Source organism: Oncorhynchus tshawytscha, linkage group LG14 (genome assembly GCF_018296145.1).
Source record: "Oncorhynchus tshawytscha isolate Ot180627B linkage group LG14, Otsh_v2.0, whole genome shotgun sequence".
Taxonomy (NCBI): Eukaryota; Metazoa; Chordata; class Actinopteri; order Salmoniformes; family Salmonidae; genus Oncorhynchus; species Oncorhynchus tshawytscha.
The window spans coordinates 49,488,421-49,511,673 of NC_056442.1; the positions used below are offsets into that span (position 1 = coordinate 49,488,421).

The 23,253-nt window shown below is 47.9% G+C and overlaps 1 protein-coding gene across 1 annotated transcript in view; it reads right to left on the reverse strand.

Moving 5' to 3' along the window:
• The window catches only part of LOC112267480 (cytoplasmic dynein 2 heavy chain 1), a 313,178-nt gene that overhangs the window by 85,310 nt on the left and 204,615 nt on the right, over positions 1-23,253 (reverse strand). The window contains exons 78-81 of the mRNA XM_042297612.1: positions 14,581-14,741; positions 14,357-14,482; positions 6,531-6,641; positions 5,840-5,995 (exon numbers count right to left, since the gene is read on the reverse strand). Of these exons, the coding sequence (XP_042153546.1) occupies positions 5,840-5,995; positions 6,531-6,641; positions 14,357-14,482; positions 14,581-14,741 (554 nt within the window). The remainder of the gene's footprint in view (positions 1-5,839; positions 5,996-6,530; positions 6,642-14,356; positions 14,483-14,580; positions 14,742-23,253) is intronic.

Sequence of the window (23,253 nt, forward strand, 5' to 3'; positions counted from 1 at the left end):
AGAGAGAGAAAGAGACAGAGAGAAACAGACAGAGAGAAAGAGACAGAGACAAACAGATACAGAGAAACAGAGACAGAGAGACAGAGAGAGAAAGAGACAGAGAGAAACAGAGACAGAGAGAAACAGAGACAGAGAGAAAGAGACAGAGAGAAAGCAGTGGAATAAAGAGTGACATGAGAAGAAGAGGTAGCAGAGATAGGGAGGGGGAGAGATAGGGAGGGGGAGAGATAGGAAGGGGGAGAGATAGGGAGAGATAGGGAGGGGGAGAGATAGGGAGGGGGAGAGATAGGGAGAGATAGGGAGGGGGAGAGATAGGGAGAGATAGGGAGGGAGAGATAGGGAGAGATAGGGAGGGGAGAGATAGGGAGGGGAGAGATAGGGAGAGGGAGAGATAGGGAGAGATAGGGAGAGATAGGGAGGGGGAGAGATAGGGGGAGAGATAGGGAGAGCAGAATTGAATTAATAACTCTGGATGGATCCCTGGTTCCTTCTCATGTCGGTGTATTTAATTGGTGTGTTAATTATGTGTTCAGTCCCCGACGGCTATAAATACACAACCTAATTATAGCCATCACTAAAACATCTGTGTCATCTTGGCTCTCCATAGTGCTTTTAGTCCTGCCGTGTAGGTATGTACAGTATGTGTGTACGTGGGAACACTTCAGCCATGAGTAGGTGTGTGTTTAACTGTATATTAGCCAGCATGGGGGGGTTGTAAATGAGGCAGCCCCTGGTCCTAAGTGTGCTGGTCCTGAGTGTGCAGGTCCTGAGTGTGCAGGTCCTGAGTGTGCTGGTCCTGAGTGTGCAGGTCCTGAGTGTGCTGGTCCTGAGTGTGCTGGTCCTGAGTGTGCTGGTCCTGAGTGTGCTGGGCCTGAGTGTGCTGGGCCTGAGTGTGCAGGTCCTGAGTGTGCAGGTCCTGAGTGTGCTGGTCCTGAGTGTGCTGGTCCTGAGTGTGCTGGTCCTGAGTGTGCTGGTCCTGAGTGTGCTGGGCCTGAGTGTGCAGGGCCTGAGTGTGCAGGGCCTGAGTGTGCAGGGCCTGAGTGTGCAGGTCCTGAGTGTGCTGGTCCTGAGTGTGCTGGTCCTGAGTGTGCTGGTCCTGAGTGTGCTGGTCCTGAGTGTGCAGGTCCTGAGTGTGCAGGTCCTGAGTGTGCTGGTCCTGAGTGTGCAGGTCCTGAGTGTGCAGGTCCTGAGTGTGCTGGTCCTGAGTGTGCTGGTCCTGAGTGTGCTGGTCCTGAGTGTGCTGGTCCTGAGTGTACTGATGTTAACATGCTGTAGCAGTAAAGCTGCTACAGAGTACAGTGGAGCAGTGCAGTGAGAGTGCAGTGAGAGTGCAGTGAGAGGGCAGTGAGAGGGCAGTGAGAGTGCAGTGAGAGTGCAGTGAGAGGGCAGTGAGAGGGCAGTGAGAGGGCAGTGAGAGGGCAGCATCTCCCTGTAGATTGGAGAGTAGAAGCACGCTAGTGTTCTTTATGAGCACACAGAGAGTAGAAAAAGTATCTATATCCAAAGTAAAATTAGTCCGATATCGACATAACCCGAAAGGCTGCTCAGCAAGAAAGAAGCCACTGCTCCAAACCTGACATAAAAAAGCCAGACTACGGTTTGCAACTGCACATGGGGACAAAGATGGTACTTTTTGGAAAAATGTCCTCTGGTCTGATGAAACAACAATAGAACTGTTTGGCCATAATGAACATCGTTATGTTTGGAGGAAAAGGGAGAGGCTTGCTGGCCAAAGAACACCATCCCAACCGTGAAGCACGGGGATGGCAGCATCATGTTGTGGGGGTGCTTTGCTGCAGGAGGGACTGGTGCTTTGCTGCCCAAAATAGATGGTAGGAAATAGAGGTAGGAAACATTATGTGGATATATTGAAGCAACATCTCAAGACATCAGTCAGGAAGTTAAAGCTTGGTCGCAAATGGGTCTTCCAAATGGACAATGACCCCAAGCATACTTCCAAAGTTGTGACAAAATGGCTTAAGGACAACAAAGTCAAGGTATTGGAGTGGCCATCACAAAGCCCCGACCTCAATCCTATAGAAAATATGTGGGCAGAACTGAAAAAGCATGTGCAAGCAAGGAGGCCTGCAAACCTGACTCAGTTACACCAGCTCTGTCAGGAGGAATGGGCCAAAATTCACCCAACTTATTGTGGGAAGCTTGTGGAAGGCTACCCAAAATGTTTGACCCAAGTTAAACAATTTAAAGGCAATGCTACCAAATACTATTTGAGTGTATGTGAACTTCTGACCCACTAGGAATGTGATGAAAGAAATACAAGCTGAAATAAATAATTCTCTCTACTATTATTCTGACATTTCACATTCTTAAAATAAAGTGGTGATCCTAACTGACCTAAGACGGGGAATTTTTAGGATTAAATGTCAGGAATTGTGAAAAACTGAGTTGGAATGTATTTGGCTAAGGTGTATGTAAACGGTAACCGAGGAACTTAATTTAACCTTGTGTAATACCCTAGATGCAGTTGCACCCCTAAAAACAAAAAACATTTGTCACAAGAAACTAGCTCCCTGGTATACAGAAAATACCCAAGCCCTGAAGCAAGCTTCCAGAAAATTGGAACGGAAATGGCGCTCCACCAAACTGGAAGTATCCCGATTAGCTTGGAAAGACAGTAACAAAGAGCCCTCACTGCTGCTCCATCTGATTTTTCCAACTTAATTGAGGAGAATAAGAACAATCCTAAATGTATTTTTGATACAGTGAGGATGGCTTTCACTTTAGTTGTGATAAATTCATGAACCTCTTTGACGAAAAGATCATGATCATTAGAAAGCAAATTACGGACTCCTCTTTAAAACTGAGTATTCCTCCAAAGCTCAGTTGTCCTGAGTCTGCACAACTCTCCCAGTACCTAGGATCAAGGGAGCCACTCAAGTGTTTTAGTAATATATCTCTTGACACAATGATGAAAATAATCATGGCCTCTAAACCTTCAAGCTGCATACTGGACCCTATTCTAACTAAACTACTGAAAGAGCTGCTTCCTGTGCTTGGCCCTCCTATGTTGAACATAATAAACGGCTCTCTATCCACCGGATGTGTACCAAACTCACTAAAAGTGGCAGTAATAAAGCCTCTCTTGAAAAAGCCAAACCTTAACCCAGAAAATATAAAAAACTATTGGCCTATTCAAATCTCCCATTCCTCTCAAAGACTTTAGAAAAAGCTGTTGCGCAGCAACTCACTGCCTTCCAGAAGAATAACAATGTATACGAAACGCTTCAGTCTGGTTTTAGACCCCATCATAGCACTGAGACTGCACTCGTGAAGGTGGTAAATTACCTTTTAATGGCGTCAGACCAAGGCACTGCATCTGCCCTCGTGCTCCTAGAACTTAGTGCTGCTTTTGATACCATCAATCACCACATTCTTTTGGAGGGATTGGAAACCCAAATTGGTCGACACGGACAAGTTCTGGCCTGGTTTAGATCTTATCTGTGGGAAAGACATCAGTTTGTCTCTGTGGACGGTTTGCCCTCTGTATTCCTCAAGGTTCCGTTCACTATATATTTTACCTCTTGGTGATGTCATTCGGAAACATAATGTTAACTTTCACTGCTACGCAGACGATAGACAGCTGTACATTTCAATGAAACATGGTGAAGCCCCAAAATTGCCCTCCATGGAAGCCTGTGTTTGAGACAGGAAGTGGATGCCGGCAATGTTTTACTTTTACACTCGGACAAAATAGAGATGGTAGTACTAGGTCCCAAGAAATAAAGATATCGTCTGTTGGATCTGACAATTCATCTTGATGGTTGCACAGTCGTTTCAAATCAAACTGTAAAGGACCTCGGCGTTACTCTGGACCCTGATCTCTCTTTTTTGTAATTTTACATTTTTGACCCCCTTTTCTCCCCAATTTTGTGGTATCCAATTGTTAGTAGTTACTAGGTAGCCTTTCTAGGTCGTTTTTCTTCGCCACCATGCTTCTACATCTGCATTGCTTGCTGTTTGAGATTTTAGGCTTGGTTTCTGTAGAGCACTTTGTGACATCGGCTAATGTAAAAAGTGCTTCATAAATACATTTGATTGATTGATGGGAGCTGTAGTATGTCATTTAACATCTTCGATATAGGGGGCGCTCTTTTAATTTTTGGATAAAAAAAACGTTCCCGTTTTAAACAAGATATTATGTCACGAAAAGATGCTCGACTATGCATATAATTGACAGCTTTGGAAAGAAAACACTCTGACGTTTCCAAAACTGCAAAGATATTATCTGTGAGTGCCACAGAACTGATGCTACAGGCGAAACCAAGATGAAATTTCAAACAGGAAATGTCCCAGATTTTGAAGGCGCTGTGTTCCAATGTCTCCTTATATGGCTGTGAATGCGCCAGGAATGAGCCTACACTTTCTGTCGTTTCCCCAAGGTGTCTGCAGCATTGTGACGTATTTGTAGGCATATCATTGGAAGATTGACCATAAGAGACTACATTTACCAGGTGCCCGCTTGGTGTCCTCCGTCAAAATTATTGCGTAATCTCCAGCTGCGTGCATTTTTCCATTTGGTTCAGAGGAGAAACCAAACTGCCACGAATGATTTATCATGAAATAGATATGTGAAAAACACCTTGAGGATTGATTCTAAACAACGTTTGCCATGTTTCTGTCGATATTATGGAGTTAATTTGGAAAAAGGTTCGGCGTTGTAATGACTGAATTTTCGTTTTTTTTTCTTAGCCAAACGTGATGAACAAAACGGAGCGATTTCTCCAACACAAATAATCTTTTTGGAAAAACTGAACATTTGCTATCTAACTGAGAGTCTCCTCATTGAAAACATCCTAAGTTCTTCAAAAGGTAAATTATTTTATTTGAATGCTTTTCTTGTTTTTGTGAAAATGTTGCCTGCTGAATGCTAGGCTTAATGCTATGCTAGCTATCAATGCTTGTGTAGCTATGGTTGCAAAGCATATTTTGAAAATCTGTGATGACAGTGTTGTTAACAAAAGGCTAGGCTTGTGAGCCAATATATTTATTTCATTTCATTTGCGATTTTCATGAATAGTTAACGTTGCGTTATGGTAATGAGCTTGAGGCTATGATTACGCTCCCGGAAACGGGATTGCTCGACGCAAGAAGTTAATCGGAGGCACGGGTATGACTCCAGGGAAATGTAGTTTACATAGCGGTGAGCGCTTTATTTCCTGGGGGATGTAGTTTATAAAGTGCTGGGGTCCCTGGAGGATGTAGTTTATAAAGTGCTGGGGTCCCTGGAGGATGTAGTTTATAAAGTGCTGGGGTACCTGGAGGGTGTAGTTTATAAAGTGCTGAGACACCTGGAGGATGTAGTTTATAAAGTGCTGAGACACCTGGAGGATGTAGTTTATAAAGTGCTGGGGTACCTGGAGGGTGTAGTTTATAAAGTGCTTCAGTTACCTGGGGGATGTAGTTTAGCTGGGGGTATCTGGGGGATGTAGTTTATAAGAAGCTGGGGTTACCTGGGGGATGTAGTTTATAATAAGCTGGGGGTTACCTGGGAGATGTAGTTTATAATAAGCAGGGGGTTACCTGGGGGTGTAGTTTATAAGAAACTGGGGTTACCTGGGGATGTAGTTTATAAGAAGCTGGGGGTACCTGGGGGATGTAGTTTATAAGAAGCTGGGGTACCTGGGGGATGTAGTTTATAAGAAGCTGGGGTACCTGGGGGATGTAGTGTTTAAGAAGCTGGGGTACCTGGGGGATGTAGTTTTAATAGACGCTGGGGTACCTGGGGGATGTAGTGTTTAAGAAGCTGGGGTACCTGGGGGATGTAGTGTTTAAGAAGCTGGGGTACCTGGGGGATGTAGTGTTTAAGAAGCTGGGGTACCTGGGGGATGTAGTTACGTCTCTCCTGGCAGACAGCGTGGAACCATGCGAGGCAGAAGAGGGACTGGGCTCTGGACAGCAGACCACCTTTACTGATCTGCTCTGGGCTCCACGTTTCATAGGTCCTCAACAAGTTCTTCTTTAGACCAGGAGGAGCCTGAGGGAGAGAGAAAGTGATCAAGGGCCTGAGGGCATGAATGTTGCTGGGAGGGTGGACAGGGAGGGCATGAATGTTGCTGGGAGGGTGGACAGGGAGGGCATGAATGTTGCTGGGAGGGTGGACAGGGATGGCAGTGGGGGCAGAGATCCAGGCTTTAACTGTTAAAAGCTCATCTGAGGGCTGGAGAGATCAAGTGTGCTCCACTTCTCAACAGGGCCTGTGTGTCCCATAACGCCGGACTGTCAAACAGCACAGCGGGTATTTGGAGAAAGTAAGCCCTATAGCCTGGCCTAGCTTGACTAACAGACCTCTCTGGGCTCTGCATACACTCAGCCCAATAACACGCCTGGCTAACACGCCTCAGTAACACGTCTCAGACAGCTAACACGCCTGGGGCTACAAGTTTCACACCACACACACCCAGGGCTACATGTTTTACTCAAACACGGCTCCCAACATACCGTATTACCATGGACAGGGTGTCAGTGTGCGTGTGTTTCTGTGTGTGTCTGTACATATATAGTGTTTGTACCTCGAAGGTGATCTTGAGGCTGGACTGCAGCAGGATGAGGGGGAACTTGGGATGGACCTCAGCAGTGAGCCACAGACGGAAGCCTGCCTTAGGTTGCAGAACATTCAGCTCCTACAGGAGAGAGATAAGAGACAACCACAACCTGTACAACACAATCACCATCTGCAATATCTGGAGTCCAGCGGTCTGCAACATGCATCTAATAATGTGTTTAAGAACAGCCACAACACATATTCACCATCATCATTCACCACCACATCTAATAATGTGGTTAAGAACAGCCACAACACATATTCACCATCATCATTCACCACCACATCTAATAATGTGTTTAAGAACAGCCACAACACATATTCACCATCATCATTCACCACCACATCTAATAATGTGGTTAAGAACAGCCACAACACATATTCACCAGCTCTCTTTTCCACACACTGTGTATCCGTGGGTCTGAGACGATTCAGATTCGCTGTATTAAACCCAACAGAAGCCAATCTCCCTCTCTCTCTCTGAAGCCCGAGGACTGCATTCTGATTGGGTGCTCATTCACAGGTGAACATGTGTTGCAGCAGAATTCAGCATGACAACACACACATGCAGCCCAGGAGAAACAGAACTGGAGCCTGAATCAAATCGGACAGGAGTCGACATCCCTCTGAGACAGCGGTTAATTAGTGTGTGTGTTGTGATAGAGGGATTTCTGTGCCAAATTATGTGGATTTCTGTGCTCAAGACCGACTGTCAAGATATATTTTTCACTTCATGTTATAATGTTAAGCAAAAAAACATCTCGATTTCCAAGATGCCAAGAGGAGGGAAGGGAGAATAGGAGTATAAACACACCCCATATTGTACACACACACACCATACTGTACACACACCCCATATTGTACACACACACCATATTGTACACACACACCACACTGTACACACACACCACACTGTACACACACCCCACACTGTACACACACACCACACTGTACACACACACCCCATACTACTGTACACACACCCCATACTGTACACACACCCCATACACACACCCCATACTGTACACACACTCCCCATACTGTACACACACACCCCATACTGTATACACACACCCCATATTGTACACACACACCATACTGTACACACACACACACCACAGGGGGGGTACACACACACACACACACCACACTGTACACACAAACCGCACTGTACACACACACACCCCATACTGTACACACACACCCCATATTGTACACGCACACCATACTGTACACACACACACCACAGGACACACACACACACACACCACACTGTACACACACAAACCGCACTGTACACACACACACCCCATACTGTACACACACACCCCATATTGTACACACACACACCATACTGTACACACACACACCACAGGGGGTACACACACACACCACACTGTACACACACACAAACCCCACTGTAGACACACACACCACACTGTACACACACACACCACACTGTACACACACACACACACACACACTGTACACACACCACATGGGGTACACACACACACACCACACACACCACACACACACACCACAGGAGGTACACACACACCATACTGTACACACACCACACTGTACACACACACACACCACACTGTACACACACCACAGGGGGTACACACACACCACACTGTACACACACAGACACCATACAGTACACACACACACCATACTGTACACACACCACACTGTACACACACACCACACTGTACACACACACACCACACTGTACAGACACACCATACTGTACACACACACCCACACACACACACACACACCGTACTGTACACACCCACACCACACTGTACACACTGTACACACACCACACTGTACACACACCACACAATGTACACACACCACACTGTACACACACACAAACTGTACACACCGTACTGTACACACACACACCATACTGTACACACACACCACACTGTACACACACCACACTGTACACACACCACACTGTACACACACCACACTGTACACACACCACACTGTACACACACACCCACACACCCCACTGTACACACACACACACCATACTGTACACACACACCACACTGTACACACACACACCACACTGTACGCACACACACACACACCACACTGTACGCACACACACACACACCACACTGTACACACAGAGACACACACCATTCTGTACACACACACCACACATGTACACACACCACACACACACACACACACACACACACACACACACACCACTGTACACACACACACAACACACACACACACACACAACACTGTACACACACACACACAACACTGTACACACACACACACACAACACTGTACACACACACACACACAACACTGTACACACACACACAACACTGTACACACACACACACACACACAACACTGTACACACACAACACTGTACACACACACACACACACACAACACTGTACACACACACACACACACACAACACTGTACACACACAACACTGTACACACACACACACACACAACACTGTACACACACACACACACAACACTGTACACACACACACACACACACACAACACTGTACACACACACACACATACCACAGGGGGTACACACACACACCATACACTGTATAAACACACATACCATACTGTACACACACACACACACCACAGGGGGTACACACACACTATACTGTACACACACACACACCATACTGTACACACACACACACACACACACACACACCATACTGTACACACACACACCCACACCATACTGTACACACACACCACAGGGGGTACACACTCTACTGTACACACCCACCATACTGTATACACACACACACCATACTGTACACACACACCACAGGGGGTACACACACTACTGTACACACACACACACACCATACTGTACACACACACACACCATACTGTACACACACACCACAGGGGGTACACACACTATACTGTACACACACACCATACTGTAGACCCACCATACAGTATACACACACACACCGTACTGTATACACACACACAGTTCTCTCCTAGTTCCCCCGCCCCTGAGCTGCAAATCTGCTATGTGTGTTTGATGTAGATTTGAGACATTTCTTTGTAGAGAGAAACTGTACAGAGCCTCTGATGAGGCTCTCAGGCATGTGTGGCTCAGACAGGGACAGGGAGGTAGGAGAGGGGCACTGGAATATTCAGCACATACACACGCATAGATACACACACAAACACGCATAGACACACACACAAACATGCATAGACGCGCACACACACACACACACACACACGCACACCACCATCATTTACAAATAAATTCATAAAAAATCCTACAACGTGATTTTCTGGATTTTTTCCCCCATTTTGTCTGTCATGGTTGAAGTGTACCTATGATGAAAATTACAGGCCTCTCTCATCTTATTAAGTGGGAGAACTTGCACAATTGGTGGCTGACTAAATCCTTTTTGCCCCACTGTATGTGAGCAGAGAGGAGAATGTGGATAGATTTCACAGGAGACAAACAGCATCTCTCTTGTCTCATCTCTCCATCATTCATCCTCTCAACCTCTCACTCTCTTCCCCCCTCCTCAGTGTGTTCCTGGCTAATAAGCCCCGCTGGTGAAACACACAGAGGGGAGGAACAAAAGATAAGAGCTAAATGAGTGCAAAGAGAGAGGGATAGAGAGAAAGGGAGAGACAGAGAGAGAGAGAGAGAGAGAGAGAGAGAGAGAGAGAAAGGGAGAGACAGAGAGAGCATGAGAGAGAGAGAGAGAGAGAGAGAGAGAGAGAGAGAGAGAAAGGAGAGAGAGAGAGCAGAGAGAGAGAGAGAGAGAGAGAGAGAGAGAGAAAGGGAGAGACAGAGAGAGCATGAGAGAGAGAGAGAGAGAGAGAGAGCGAGACAGAGATCATTATGTAAATATGGACCACAACAGCTCATGCTGCTATGATTTTTGCAAGTAAATGACCAGTCACTCTGATATTGTATTACGTTGGGGAATATCGAAGCATGTGATAGTTAGGGGGGGGAGGAGGGGTCCCTGATAAACGTGTCAAACTGCTGCAGTGCAGAGAGAGAGAATAGAAGAGGGAGAGAACCTCCCTGCCAGCATCAATTAAACTCAGAGAGCACTGACCATCCACTCACTCACTCACTCACTCACTCACTCACTCACTCACTCACTCACTCACTCACTCACTCACTCACTCACTCACTCACTCACTCACTCACCCCTGAAGCACCAACAGATGTAGAGAGGAGGGAGGGGAGTTGGAGGAGAAAAAAGATGGGGAGAGAGGAACAAATAGGAGAAAAGATGAGGATGAAGAGGTGGCTGGTAAAACAAAAAAGGAGGGTCTCTCTTCAGGATGAAGAGTCTTCCCTCCGTGGCTGCTTTTCACCTGCCTCCTCTGACTGACTGCATCTCTCTTCATTCATCCTGTCATTCTATCACCTTTTCATTTCAAGCTCCTTTGCAGTGGCCACCCTCCACCTCAACACCTCCCCCTGCCTGTTGTCAGTGGTTACTGGGTAGACAGAGACCAACTGCACACATAGAGTCCAGTAATGACAATCCAGAGAAAGAGAGGGAGGTGGGAGAGAGGAAAGAGACAGAGAAAGAGAGAGAGAGAGAGAGAGAGAGATGGAGGTGGGAGAGAGGAAAGAGACAGAGAGAGAGAGAGAGATGGAGGTGGGAGAGAGGAAAGAGATAGAGAGAGAGAGGTGGGAGAGAGGAAAGAGACAGAGAGAGAGAGAGAGGGGAGCTGGGAGAGAGGAAAGAGAGATAGAGAGAGGTGGGAGAGAGGAAAGAGACAGAGAGAGAGAGAGGGAGGTAGGAGAGAGGAAAGAGACAGAGAGAGAGAGAGGGAGGTAGGAGAGAGGAAAGAGACAGAGGGAGAGCGAGAGAGAGGGAGGTGGGAGAGAGGAAAGAGAGAGAGAGAGGGAGGGGGAGAGAGGAAAAAGAGAGAGAGGGAGATGGAGGTGGGAGAGAGGAATGAGACAGAGAGAGAGCGAGAGAGGAGGGAGGGGAGAGAGGAAAGAGACACAGAGAGAGAGAGGGAGGTGGGAGAGTGGAAAGAGAGAGAGAGAGGGAGGTGGGAGAGAGGAAAGAGACAGAGAGAGAGAGAGAGAGAGGGGGAGCTGGGAGAGAGGAAAGAGAGAGAGAGAGAGGTGGGAGAGAGGAAAGAGACAGAGAGAGAGAGAGGGAGGTAGGAGAGAGGAAAGAGACAGAGAGAGAGAGAGGGAGGTAGGAGAGAGGAAAGAGACAGAGGGAGAGAGAGGGAGGTGGGAGAGAGGAAAAGAGAGAGAGAGAGAGGGAGGTGGGAGAGGAAAAAGAGAGAGAGAGAGGGAGGTGGGGAGAGGAAAGAGAGAAAGAGAGGGAGGTGGGAGAGAGAAAGAGAGAGAGGTGGGAGAGAGGAAAGAGAGAGAGAGAGGGAGGTAGGAGAGAGGAAAGAGACAGAGGGGGAGGTGGGAGAGAGGAAAGAGAGAGAGAGAGGTGGGAGAGAGGAAAGAGAGAGAGAGAGAGAGAGGGAGGTGGGAGAGAGGGGGGAGAGAGAGAGAGAGGGGAGGTGGGAGAGAGGAAAGACAGAGAGAGAGAGAGGGGGAGCTGGGAGAGAGGAAAGACAGAGAGAGAGAGAGGGGGAGCTGGGAGAGAGGAAAGACAGAGAGAGAGAGGGGGAGCTGGGAGAGAGGAAAGAGACAGAGAGAGAGAGGGGGAGCTGGGAGAGAGAGAAAGAGACAGAGAGAGAGAGGGAGAGAGGGGGGGAGAGAGAAAGAGAGAGAGAGAGGGAGGTGGGAGAGAGGAAAAAAAGAGAGAGAGGGAGAGGGAGGTGGGAGAGAGGAATGAGACAGAGAGAGAGCGAGAGAGAGGGAGGTGGGAGAGAGGAAAGAGACACAGAGAGAGAGAGGGAGGTGGGAGAGTGGAAAAAGAGAGAGAGAGAGGGAGGTGGGAGAGAGGAAAGAGACAGAGAGAGAGAGGGAGGTGGGAGAGAGGAAAGAGACAGAGAGAGAGAGGGAGGTGGGAGAGAGGAAAGAGAGAGAGAGGGAGGGAGGTGGGAGAGAGGAAAGAGAGAGAGGGAGGTGGGAGAGAGGAAAGAGACAGAGAGAGAGAGGGGGAGCTGGGAGAGAGGAAAGAGACAGAGAGAGAGAGGGGGAGCTGGGAGAGAGGAAAGAGACAGAGAGAGAGAGAGCGAGAGAGAGAGAGAGAGAGGGAGGTGGAAGAGAGGAAAGAGACAGAGAGAGCGAGAGAGAGAGGGAGGTGGGAGAGAGGAAAGAGACAGAGAGAGAGCGAGAGAGAGAGAGAGGGAGGTGGGAGAGAGGAAAGAGAGAGAGAGGGAGGGAGGTGGGAGAGAGGAAAGAGAGAGAGAGACTGGTTGAGAGAGAGAGAGACTGATTGAGAGAGAGAGAGAGAGACTGGTTGAGAGAGAGAGAGACTGGTTGAGAGAGAGAGAGAGAGAGACTGGTTGAGAGAGAGAGAGAGACTGGTTGAGAGAGAGAGAGAGACTGGTTGAGAGAGAGAGAGAGACTGGTTGAGAGAGAGAGAGAGACTGGTTGAGAGAGAGAGAGAGACTGGTTGAGAGAGAGAGAGACTGGTTGAGAGAGAGAGAGACTGGTTGAGAGAGAGAGAGACTGATTGAGAAAGAGAGACTGATTGAGAGAGAGAGAGACAGGGCTAACCACATCCCCAGGGAACACATACACACTGACCAATGGGAGAAGAACGTCACTAAAGTGTGGATTTTTACATATATAAGGGAATTTTTTTAAAGAAAAGAAAAATGACTGAGGATGGCTGTGATGACAGACAGACAGACAGACTATTATCATTGGGTTTACTTGATAGCTACCTACACAAATAGCTAGCTAGAACTAAGTGTTAATAAGATAAATTCATTAAAAAGATTAAAAGCAATACAAATAAGTTCTCCAGTAGGCATCTACTGAGGGAGCTAAGAGCTGTGTTGTCAGTCATTTCCCAGCAACTTCTGTCTGTCTGTCTGTCTACATCCCCAGGGAACACATACAAACTGTCTGTCTATGATGTATGAATCACAGCCATCCTCATCAGGGTTCATCCATCGATCGATCGACAGACAGACAGACAGATCGATGGATGAACCCTGATGAGGATGGCTGTGATTCATCGACAGACAGACAGACAGACAGATCGATGGATGAACCCCGATGAGGATGGCTGTGATTCATCGACAGACAGACAGACAGATCGATGGATGAACCCTGATGAGGATGGCTGTGATTCATCGATCGACAGACAGACAGACAGACTGACAGACAGACAGACAGATCGATGGATGAACCCTGATGAGGATGGCTGTGATTCATCGATCGACAGACAGACAGACAGACAGATCGATGGATGAACCCTGATGAGGATGCTGTGATTCATCGACAGACAGACAGACAGACAGACAGATCGATGGATGAACCCTGATGAGGATGGCTGTGATTCATCGACAGACAGACAGACAGACAGACAGATCGATGGATGAACCCTGATGAGGATGGCTGTGATTCATCGACAGACAGACAGACAGATCGATGGATGAACCCTGATGAGGATGGCTGTGATTCATCGACAGACAGACAGACAGACAGATCGATGGATGAACCCTGATGAGGATGGCTGTGATTCATCGATCGACAGACAGACAGACAGAACGATCGATGAACCCTGATGAGGATGGCTGTGATGACAGACAGATGAATCTGTCCCCACCACAGCACTGGGGATCTAATGACACATGCAGTGTCCACATGATCCCAGAGCTCAACATAAACACACCTTCTCTAGCAGGGGCAGCCACGCAGTCACCAGGTGAAGGTTTTTAAGGCAGAGCCAGCCTCCGCTGTGGGAACACTCTCTCAGAGTGGCTAAGGCCACATCAGCCTGGCCCTGGCCCATTGCCACCTGGGGAGAGAGTACATTAAAACATAGGTAACCTCATCCAACACTAGTGTTATTCTATTGGTTATATTGTTGCATAGCCACAGGTAAGGTGTGTGTACCTCGTGGTAGTTGTCCCGTCCTACAGTCTCTGAGGCCAGCTCCAGTAGTTCCTGGGAGGGATCTGCTCCAGGGGAGATGATGATGAGGACAGGTTCAATCTCCAGAGTCTCACTGTACAACCTCCTCAGGTTCAGAGGAGGAGGAGACAACTCCCTCATACCTGGAGACACACACAGAGAGAGACAGAGAGAGGGGGGAGAGAGAGTGAGACAGAGAGAGGGGGGAGAGAGAGCGAGAGAGAGACAGAGAGAGAGACAGAGACCGAGAGGGGGAGAGAGAGCGAGACCGAGAGGGGGGAGAGACAGAGAGAGAGAGAGAGGGGAGAGAGAGCGAGACAGAGACAGAGGGGGAGAGAGAGCGAGAGAGAGACAGAAAACAGATAGAGGGGGAGAGAGAGACAGAGAGCGAGAGGGGAAGAGCGAATGAGAGAGAGAGGGGGAGAGAGAGAAAGAGAGGGGGAGAGAGAACGAGAGAGAGACAGAGAGAGAGACAGAGACCGAGAGGGGGAGAGAGAGCGAGACCGAGAGGGGGGAGAGAGACAGACAGAGAGAGAGAGAGAGAGGGGGGAGAGAGAGCGAGACAGAGGGGGAGAGAGAGCGAGAGAGAGACAGAGAGAGAGAGAGAGACCGAGAGGGGGAGAGAGAGCGAGACCGAGGGGGGGGAGAGAGACAGAGAGAGAGAGAGAGGGGGGAGAGAGAGCGAGACAGAGGGGGAGAGAGAGCGAGACAGAGGGGGGGGAGAGAGAGCGAGGGGGAAGAGCGAATGAGAGAGAGAGGGGGAGAGAGAGAGAGACAGAAAACAGAGAGGGGGGGAGAGAGAGAAAGAGAGGGGGAGAGAGAAAGAGACAGAGAGAGGGGGAGAGAGAGCGAGACAGCAAGATGGAGGAGAGGGGCCGAGAGAGAGAGAGAGAGAGGGGGGAGAGAGAGCGACAGAGAGAGAGAGAGAGAGAGGGGGGGAGAGAGAAGAGAGAGAGAGAGGGGGAGAGAAAGAGAGACAGAGAGAGGGGGGAGAGAGCGAGAGAAAGAGAGACAGAGAGAGGGGGAGAGAGACGAGAGAGAGAGACAGAGAGAGGGGAGAGAGAGAGAGAGAGAGAGAGAGAGAGAGAGAGAGAGAGAGAGCAAGAGAGAGAGAGAGAGAGAGAGAGACAGAGAGAGCGAGAGAGAAAGAGAGAAAGACAGAGAGAGGGGGAGAGAGCGAGAGAGAGACAGAGAGAGGGGGAGAGAGAGACAGAGAGAAGGGGGAGAGAGAGAGAGAGAGCGAGAGAGAGAGAGAGAGGGAGAGAGAGAGGGAGAGAGAGAGGGGGAGAGAGACAGAGAGAGGGGGAGAGAGAAGAGAGACAGAGAGAGAGGGGAGAGAGAGAGAGAGAGAGAGAGAGAGGGGGGAGAGAAAGCGAGACAGAGAGAGGGGGGAGAGAGAGCGAGACAGCGAGAGGGGGAGGAGAGGGGCCGAGAGAGACAGGGAGAGAGGAGGAGGGGGAGAGAGAGCGAGAGAGAGAGAGGGGGAGAGAGAAAGAGAGACAGAGAGAGGGGGGAGAGAAAGAGAGAGAGAGAGGGGGGGAGAAAGAGAGACAGAGAGGGGGAGAGAAAGAGAGACAGAGAGAGGGGGAGAGAGCGAGAGAGAGAGAGAGAGAGGGGGGAGAGAGAAAGAGAAAAAGACAGAGAGAGGGGGAGAGAGAGCGAGAGAGAGACAGAGAGGGGGAGAGAGAGACAGAGAGAGGGAGAGAGAGAGGGGGAGAGAGAGAGAGAGAGGGGGAGAGAGAGGAGAGAGAGGGGGAGAGAGGGGAGAGAGAAAGAGCGAGAGAGAGGGGGAGAGAGGGGAGAGAGAAAAGCGACAGAGACAGAGAGAGGGAGACAGAGAGAGGGGGGGGGGAGAGAGACAGAGAGAGGGGGAAGAGAGAGCGAGAGAGAGACAGAGAGAGGGGGAGAGAGAGCGAGAGAGAGACAGAGAGAGGGGGAGAGAGAGAGAGGGGGGAGAGCGAGAGAGAGACAGAGAGAGAGAGAGAGAGGGGGAGAGAGAAAGAGAAAAAGACAGAGAGAGGGGGAGAGAGAGCGAGAGAGAGACAGAGAGGGGGAGAGAGAGCGAGAGAGAGGGGGAGAGAGACAGAGAGGGGGGAGAAAGAGAGACAGAGAGATGGGGGAGAGAGAAGAGAGAGAGAGAGAGAGAGAGAGAGAGAGAGAGAGGGGGGAGAGACAAGAGAGCTATTGTTCTGTTTGTCTGCTTTTTCTATCAAAACAGGGAGCAACATGTTCTGTCCTCTCAGCAGCCCTTACATTATGTGTTTATGTAACCGTTATTTAACTAGGCAAGTCAGTGAAGAACAAATTCTTATTTACAAAGATGGTCTACCAACAGGCCTCCTGTGGGGACGGGATAAACATATAATATAGGACAAAACACACCTCATGATGAGAGACACCACAACACTACATAAACAGAGACCTAAGACAACACAGCATGGCAGCAACACATGAAAACGCAACATGGTAGCAGCACAACATGGTAGCAGCACAACATGGTAGCAGCACAACATGTCAGCAGCACAACATGGTAGCAGCACAACATGTCAGCAGCACAACATGGTAGCAGCACAACATGGTAGGAGCGCAACATGGTAGCAGTACATGAAAACGCAACATGGTAGCAACACAACATGGTAACAACACAACATGTCAGCAGCACAACATGGTAGCAACACAACATGGTAGCAGCACAACATGTCAGCTGCACAACATGTCAGCAGCACAACATGGTATCAACACCACATGGTAGCAACACAACATGGTAACAACACAACATGTCAGCAGCACAACATGGTAGCAACACAACATGGTAGCAGCACAACATGTCAGCAGCACAACATGGTAGCAGCACAACATGGTAGCAACACAACATGGTAGCAACACAACATGGTAGCAGCACAACATGGTAACAACACAACATGGTATCAACACAACATGGTAGCAACACAGCATGGTAGCAACACAGCATGGTAGCAACACAACATGGTAGCAGAACAACATGGTAGCAGAACAACATGGTAGCAGCACAACATGGTAGCAACACAACATGGTAACAACACAACATGTCAGCAGCACAACATGGTAGCAACACAACATGGTAGCAGCACAACATGGTAACAACACAACATGGTATCAACACAACATGGTAGCAACACAGCATGGTAGCAACACAGCATGGTAGCAACACAGCATGGTAGCAGCACAACATGGTAGCAGCACAACATGGTAACACAACATGGTAGCAACACAGCATGGTAGCAACACAGCATGGTAGCAGCACAACATGGTAGCAGCACAACATGGTAGCAACACAACATGGTAACAACACAACATGGTAACAACACAACATGGTAGCAACACAACATGGTAACAACACAACATGGTAGCAACACAACATGGTAACAACACAACATGGTAACAACACAACATGGTATCAACACAACATGGTAACACAACATGGTATCAACACAACATGGTATCAACACAACATGGTAGCAACACAACATGGTAGCAACACACGAAAACACAACATTTTTGGGCACAGACAACAGCACAAAGAGCAAGAAGGTAGAGACAACATCACACAAATCAGACATAACTGTCAGTAAGAGTGTCCATGACTGAGTCTTTGAATGAAGAGATTGAGATAAAACTGTCCAGTTTGAGTGTTTGTTGCAGCTCGTTCCAGTCGCTAGCTGCAGCGAACTGAAAAGAGGAGCGACCCAGGGATGTGTGTGCTTTGGGGACCTTTAACAGAATGTGACCTGCAGAACAGGTGTTGTATGTGGAGGATGAGGGCTGCAGTAGATATCTCAGATAGGGGGGAGTGAGGCCTAAGAGGGTTGTGGAGGATGAGGGCTGCAGTAGATATCTCAGATAGGGGGGAGTGAGGCCTAAGAGGGTTGTGGAGGATGAGGACTGCAGTAGATATCACAGATAGGGGGACTGAGGCCTAAGAGGGTTGTGGAGGATGAGGACTGCAGTAGATATCTCAGATAGGGGGACTGAGGCCTAAGAGGGTTGTGGAGGATGAGGGCTGCAGTAGATATCTCAGATAGGGGGAGTGAGGCCTAAGAGGGTTGTGGAGGATGAGGGCTGCAGTAGATATCTCAGATAGGGGGAGACTGAGGCCTAAGAGGGTTGTGGAGGATGAGGGCTGCAGTAGATATCTCAGATAGGGGGGAGTGAGGCCTAAGAGGGTTGTGGAGGATGAGGGCTGCAGTAGATATCTCAGACAGGCGGGACTGAGGCCTAAGAGGGTTTTTATAAATAAGATCTGACCAAAGATGCAATTGTGCATCCAGGAGCTTTTTCAAAAACACAGTACAGACAAATCACCCTGAGGGTTATAGAGGAACAAAGGACACAATGATGAGACTGCACAGCATCCTCTCTCCTCCTCTGCTCTCCCTCCCTCTCTCTTTTCTCTCCTCAGCACCGTAGGCGTGTGGTCTCCTGCAGACAGTCATTTGGACTGTGAATACACACTGTGACTCAGAGATGATTATCCAACCGGTCCACGCTGTGAGTCTCTCTGTGTGTGTGTCTGTGTGTGTTCTGTACCGCATGTAGATGAATGTTCTGACAGTAGCGTCACTGGATCTGCTCCTGTCTATCAGACATTTCCATGGTGATAAGTGAGTGGTTCTGGGTATAAGTATAAATTAGCTCTATTATGTAGACTCACTGATTGGTTATCTCATCAACACACACGCGCACAGAGCAAGAATACCTGAGTTATACACACACCCCACATTCTCCTGTCTGCCCCACATACACACCCCCACATTCTCCCGTCTGCCCGACATACACACACCCCCACGGTCTCCCGTCTGCCCCACATTCTCCCCCACATACACACCCCCACATTCTCCCGTCTGCCCCACATACACACCCCCACATTCTCCCGTCTGCCCCACATACACACCCCCACGGTCTCCCGTCTGCCCCACATTCTCCCGTCTGCCCGACATACACACACCCCCACATTCTCCCCCGTCTGCCCCACATTCTCCCATCTGCCACACGGTCTCCCGTCTGCCCCACATACACACCCCCACGTAAATCTTGCCCATTCACACATACACAATCCATGTCTCAATTGTCTCAAGGCTTAAAACTCCTTCTTTAATCCGTCTCCTTCCCTTAATTTACACTGATTGAAGAGGATTTAACAAGTAACATCAATAAGGGATCATAGCCTCCACCTGGATTCACCTGGTCAGTCTGTGTCATGGAAAGAGCATGAACACTCAGTGTACATGTAGACACATAAACGCACACACACAGAGAGAGCAGAACAAAACTCTTTCATTTATATTCTGATCGTACACACACACACACACACACACACACACACACACACACACACACCAGCTTCGGTCATGGCTAGAACGCCTTCCAGCGACCTTTTCCTGCATTGCCATGGCAACGCTAAGAGAAACATCCCTCTGACTTGACACATTGGTATGCCACACACATGCAAACGAGCCCACCCAAACACGTAGCACCTACACCACATCATTCCACAATGGAAGAGTATCTGATCAACATTCAGACACTCTCTCTGTATGCTGGGCACGGGCACTACAAACAATACCTGGGTCTGTGTGGATGTGTTCCTCTGAGACATTCTGTGTGTGTTCTGTCTTTACTCAGTGGACTGCCTGACCATTCACTGACTGATTGATCAATTAAGTAAAAAGGTTTTTAGGTTTAGAAGCAAAACATCTAACATAGTAGACCTGAAGGACTGGAGTTGTGTAACCCTACAATGTGTCTTCACCTGTGTGTGTGTGTGTGTGTGTGTGTGTGTGTGTGTGTGTAATAGAGGTCCCGTTCCCAAAATGGCCCGGGGCTTCTATCCCGGATCCTACAAACGGGTAGGACAACCAGACCCAGCCCCATGTTGACCTGGTCGGGTCCAGACCCGATCTGATCCGAGTGAGGGAAACGGCAGATAATACAATTTAGTAGCGACATTATTGACTGAAGCTGTTAACGCACCGAAGGTGAGAGGAACAGGGCTTGTAGCAGGCGGAGGGAAGGGCCTGCTGTGTGTTTCTGACTGTGTGGCGTGAGGAGACCAACCAAGCCGATTCGCACTAGTTCTAACTTCTAGCGCAAAAGCTAGGTTATTATTCATCCAATCATATTACATAGTACCTGTTTTGACTGCATCAAACCGAGAAGAGAAGCTAGTTAAGCTTGCTTGCTAGCTAGCTGGGTTGACTAATCAAACCGAGAAGAGAAGCTAGTTAAGCTTGCTTGCTAGCTAGCTGGGTTGACTAATCAAACCGAGAAGAGAAGCTAGTTAAGCTTGCTTGCTAGCTAGCTGGGTTGACTAATCAAACCGAGAAGAGAAGCTAGTTAAGCTTGCTTGCTAGCTAGCTGGGTTGACTAATCAAACGGAGAAGAGAAGCTAGTTAAGCTTGCTTGCTAGCTAGCTGGGTTGACTAATCAAACCGAGAAGAGAAGCTAGTTAAGCTTGCTTGCTAGCTAGCTGGGTTGACTAATCAAACCGAGAAGAGAAGCTAGTTAAGCTTGCTTGCTAGCTAGCTGGGTTGACTAATCAAACGGAGAAGAGAAGCTAGTTAAGCTTGCTTGCTAGCTAGCTGGGTTGACTAATCAAACCGAGAAGAGAAGCTAGTTAAGCTTGCTTGCTAGCTAGCTGGGTTGACTAATCAAAGCTACATAGGCTGCACTTTCCACCGTCCTACACAATAACAAAAACCACTCCTTGAAGTGAAAGCCTACCTGTTGGTTCTTGGTCAAAAAATAAATAAACAAATATGGGTTGTATTTACAATGGTGTTTGTTCTTCACTGGTTGCCCTTTTCTTGTGGCAACAGGACACAAATATAACAGGACATAAATACAGTTGAAGTCAGAAGTTTACATACACTTAGGTTGGAGTCATGAAAACTCATTTTTCAACCACTCCAAAAATGTCTTGTTAACAAACTATAGTTTTGGCAAGTCGGTTAGGACATCTACTTTGTGCATGACACAAGTAATTTTTCCAACAATTGTTTACAGACAGATTATTTCACTGTATCACAATTCCAGTGGGTCAGAAGTTTACATACACAAAGTTGACTGTGTCTTTAAAAGGGCTTGGAAAATTCCAGAAAATGATGTCTTGGCTTTAGAAGCTTCTGATAGGCTAATTGACATCATTTGAGTCAATTGGATGTGTACCTGTGGATGTATTTCAAGGCCTACCTTCAAAAGCAGTGCCTCTTTCCTTGACATCATGGGAAAATCAAAAGAAATTAGCCAAGACCTCAGAAAAAAAATTGTAGACCTCCAGAAGTCTGGTTCATCCTTGGGAGCAATTTCCAAATACCTGAAGGTACCACATTCATCTGTACAAAGACGTGTTCTGTCTCCTAAAGATGAAAGTACTTTGGAGCGAAAAGTGCAAATCAATCCCAGAACAACAGCAAAGGACCTTGTGCAGATGCTGGAGGAAACAGGTACAAAAGTATTTATATCCACAGTAAAACGAGTCCTATATCAACATAACCTGAAAGGCCACTCAGCAAGGAAGAAGCCACTGCTCCAAAACAGACATAAAAAAGCCAGACTATGGTTTGCAACTGCACATGGGGACAAGATTGTACTTTTTGGAGAAATATCCTCTGGTCTGATGAAACAAAAATAGAACTGTTTGGCCATAAGGACCATCATTATGTTTGGAGGGAAAAGGGGAAGCCTTACAAGCCGAAGAACACCATCCCAACCGTGAAGCACGGGGGTGGCAGCATCATGTTGTGGAGGTGCTTTGCTGCAGGAGTGACTGGTGTGCTTCACAAAATAGATGGCGTCATGAGGCAGAGAAATTATGTGGCTATATTGAAGCAACATCTCAAGACATCAGTCAGGAAGTTAAAGCTTGGTCGCAAATGACTCTTCCAAATGGACAATGACCCCAAGCATACTTCCAAAGTTGTGGCAAAATGTCTTAAGGACAACAAAGTCAAGGTATTGGAGCGGCCATCACAAAGCCCTGACCTCAATCCCATAAAAAATATGTGGGCAGAACTGAAAAAGTGTGTGCAAGCAAGGAGGCCTACAAACCTGACTCAATTACACCAGCTCTGTCAGGAGGAATGGGACAAAATTCACCCAACTTATTGTGGGAAGCTTGTGGAAGGCTACCCGGAACGTTTGACCCAAGTTAAAGTGTTGATCCTAACTGACCTTAAGACAGGCAATTTTCACAAGGATTAAATGTCAGGAATTGTGAAAAACTGAGTTTAAATGTATTTGGCTAAGGTGTATGTAAACTTCCGACTTCAACTGTATGTGTCTCCAATATGGTCATACATTGGCCAGGAGGTTAGGAAGTGCAGCTCAGTTTCCACCTCATTTTGTGGGCAGTGTGCACATAGCTTGTCTTTTCTTGGGAGCCATGTCTGCCTACGGCAGCCTCTCTCATTAGCTAGGGTATGCTCACTGATTCTGTACATAGTCAAAGCTTTCCTTAAGTTTGGGTCAGTCACAGTGGTCAGGTATTCTGCCACTGTGTACTCTCTGTTTAGGCCCAAATAACATTCTAGTTTGCTCTGTTAAAAAAAAAAAAATGTTATTTCCAATGTGTCAAGTAATAATCTTTTTGTTTTCTCATGATTTGTTTGGGTCTAATTG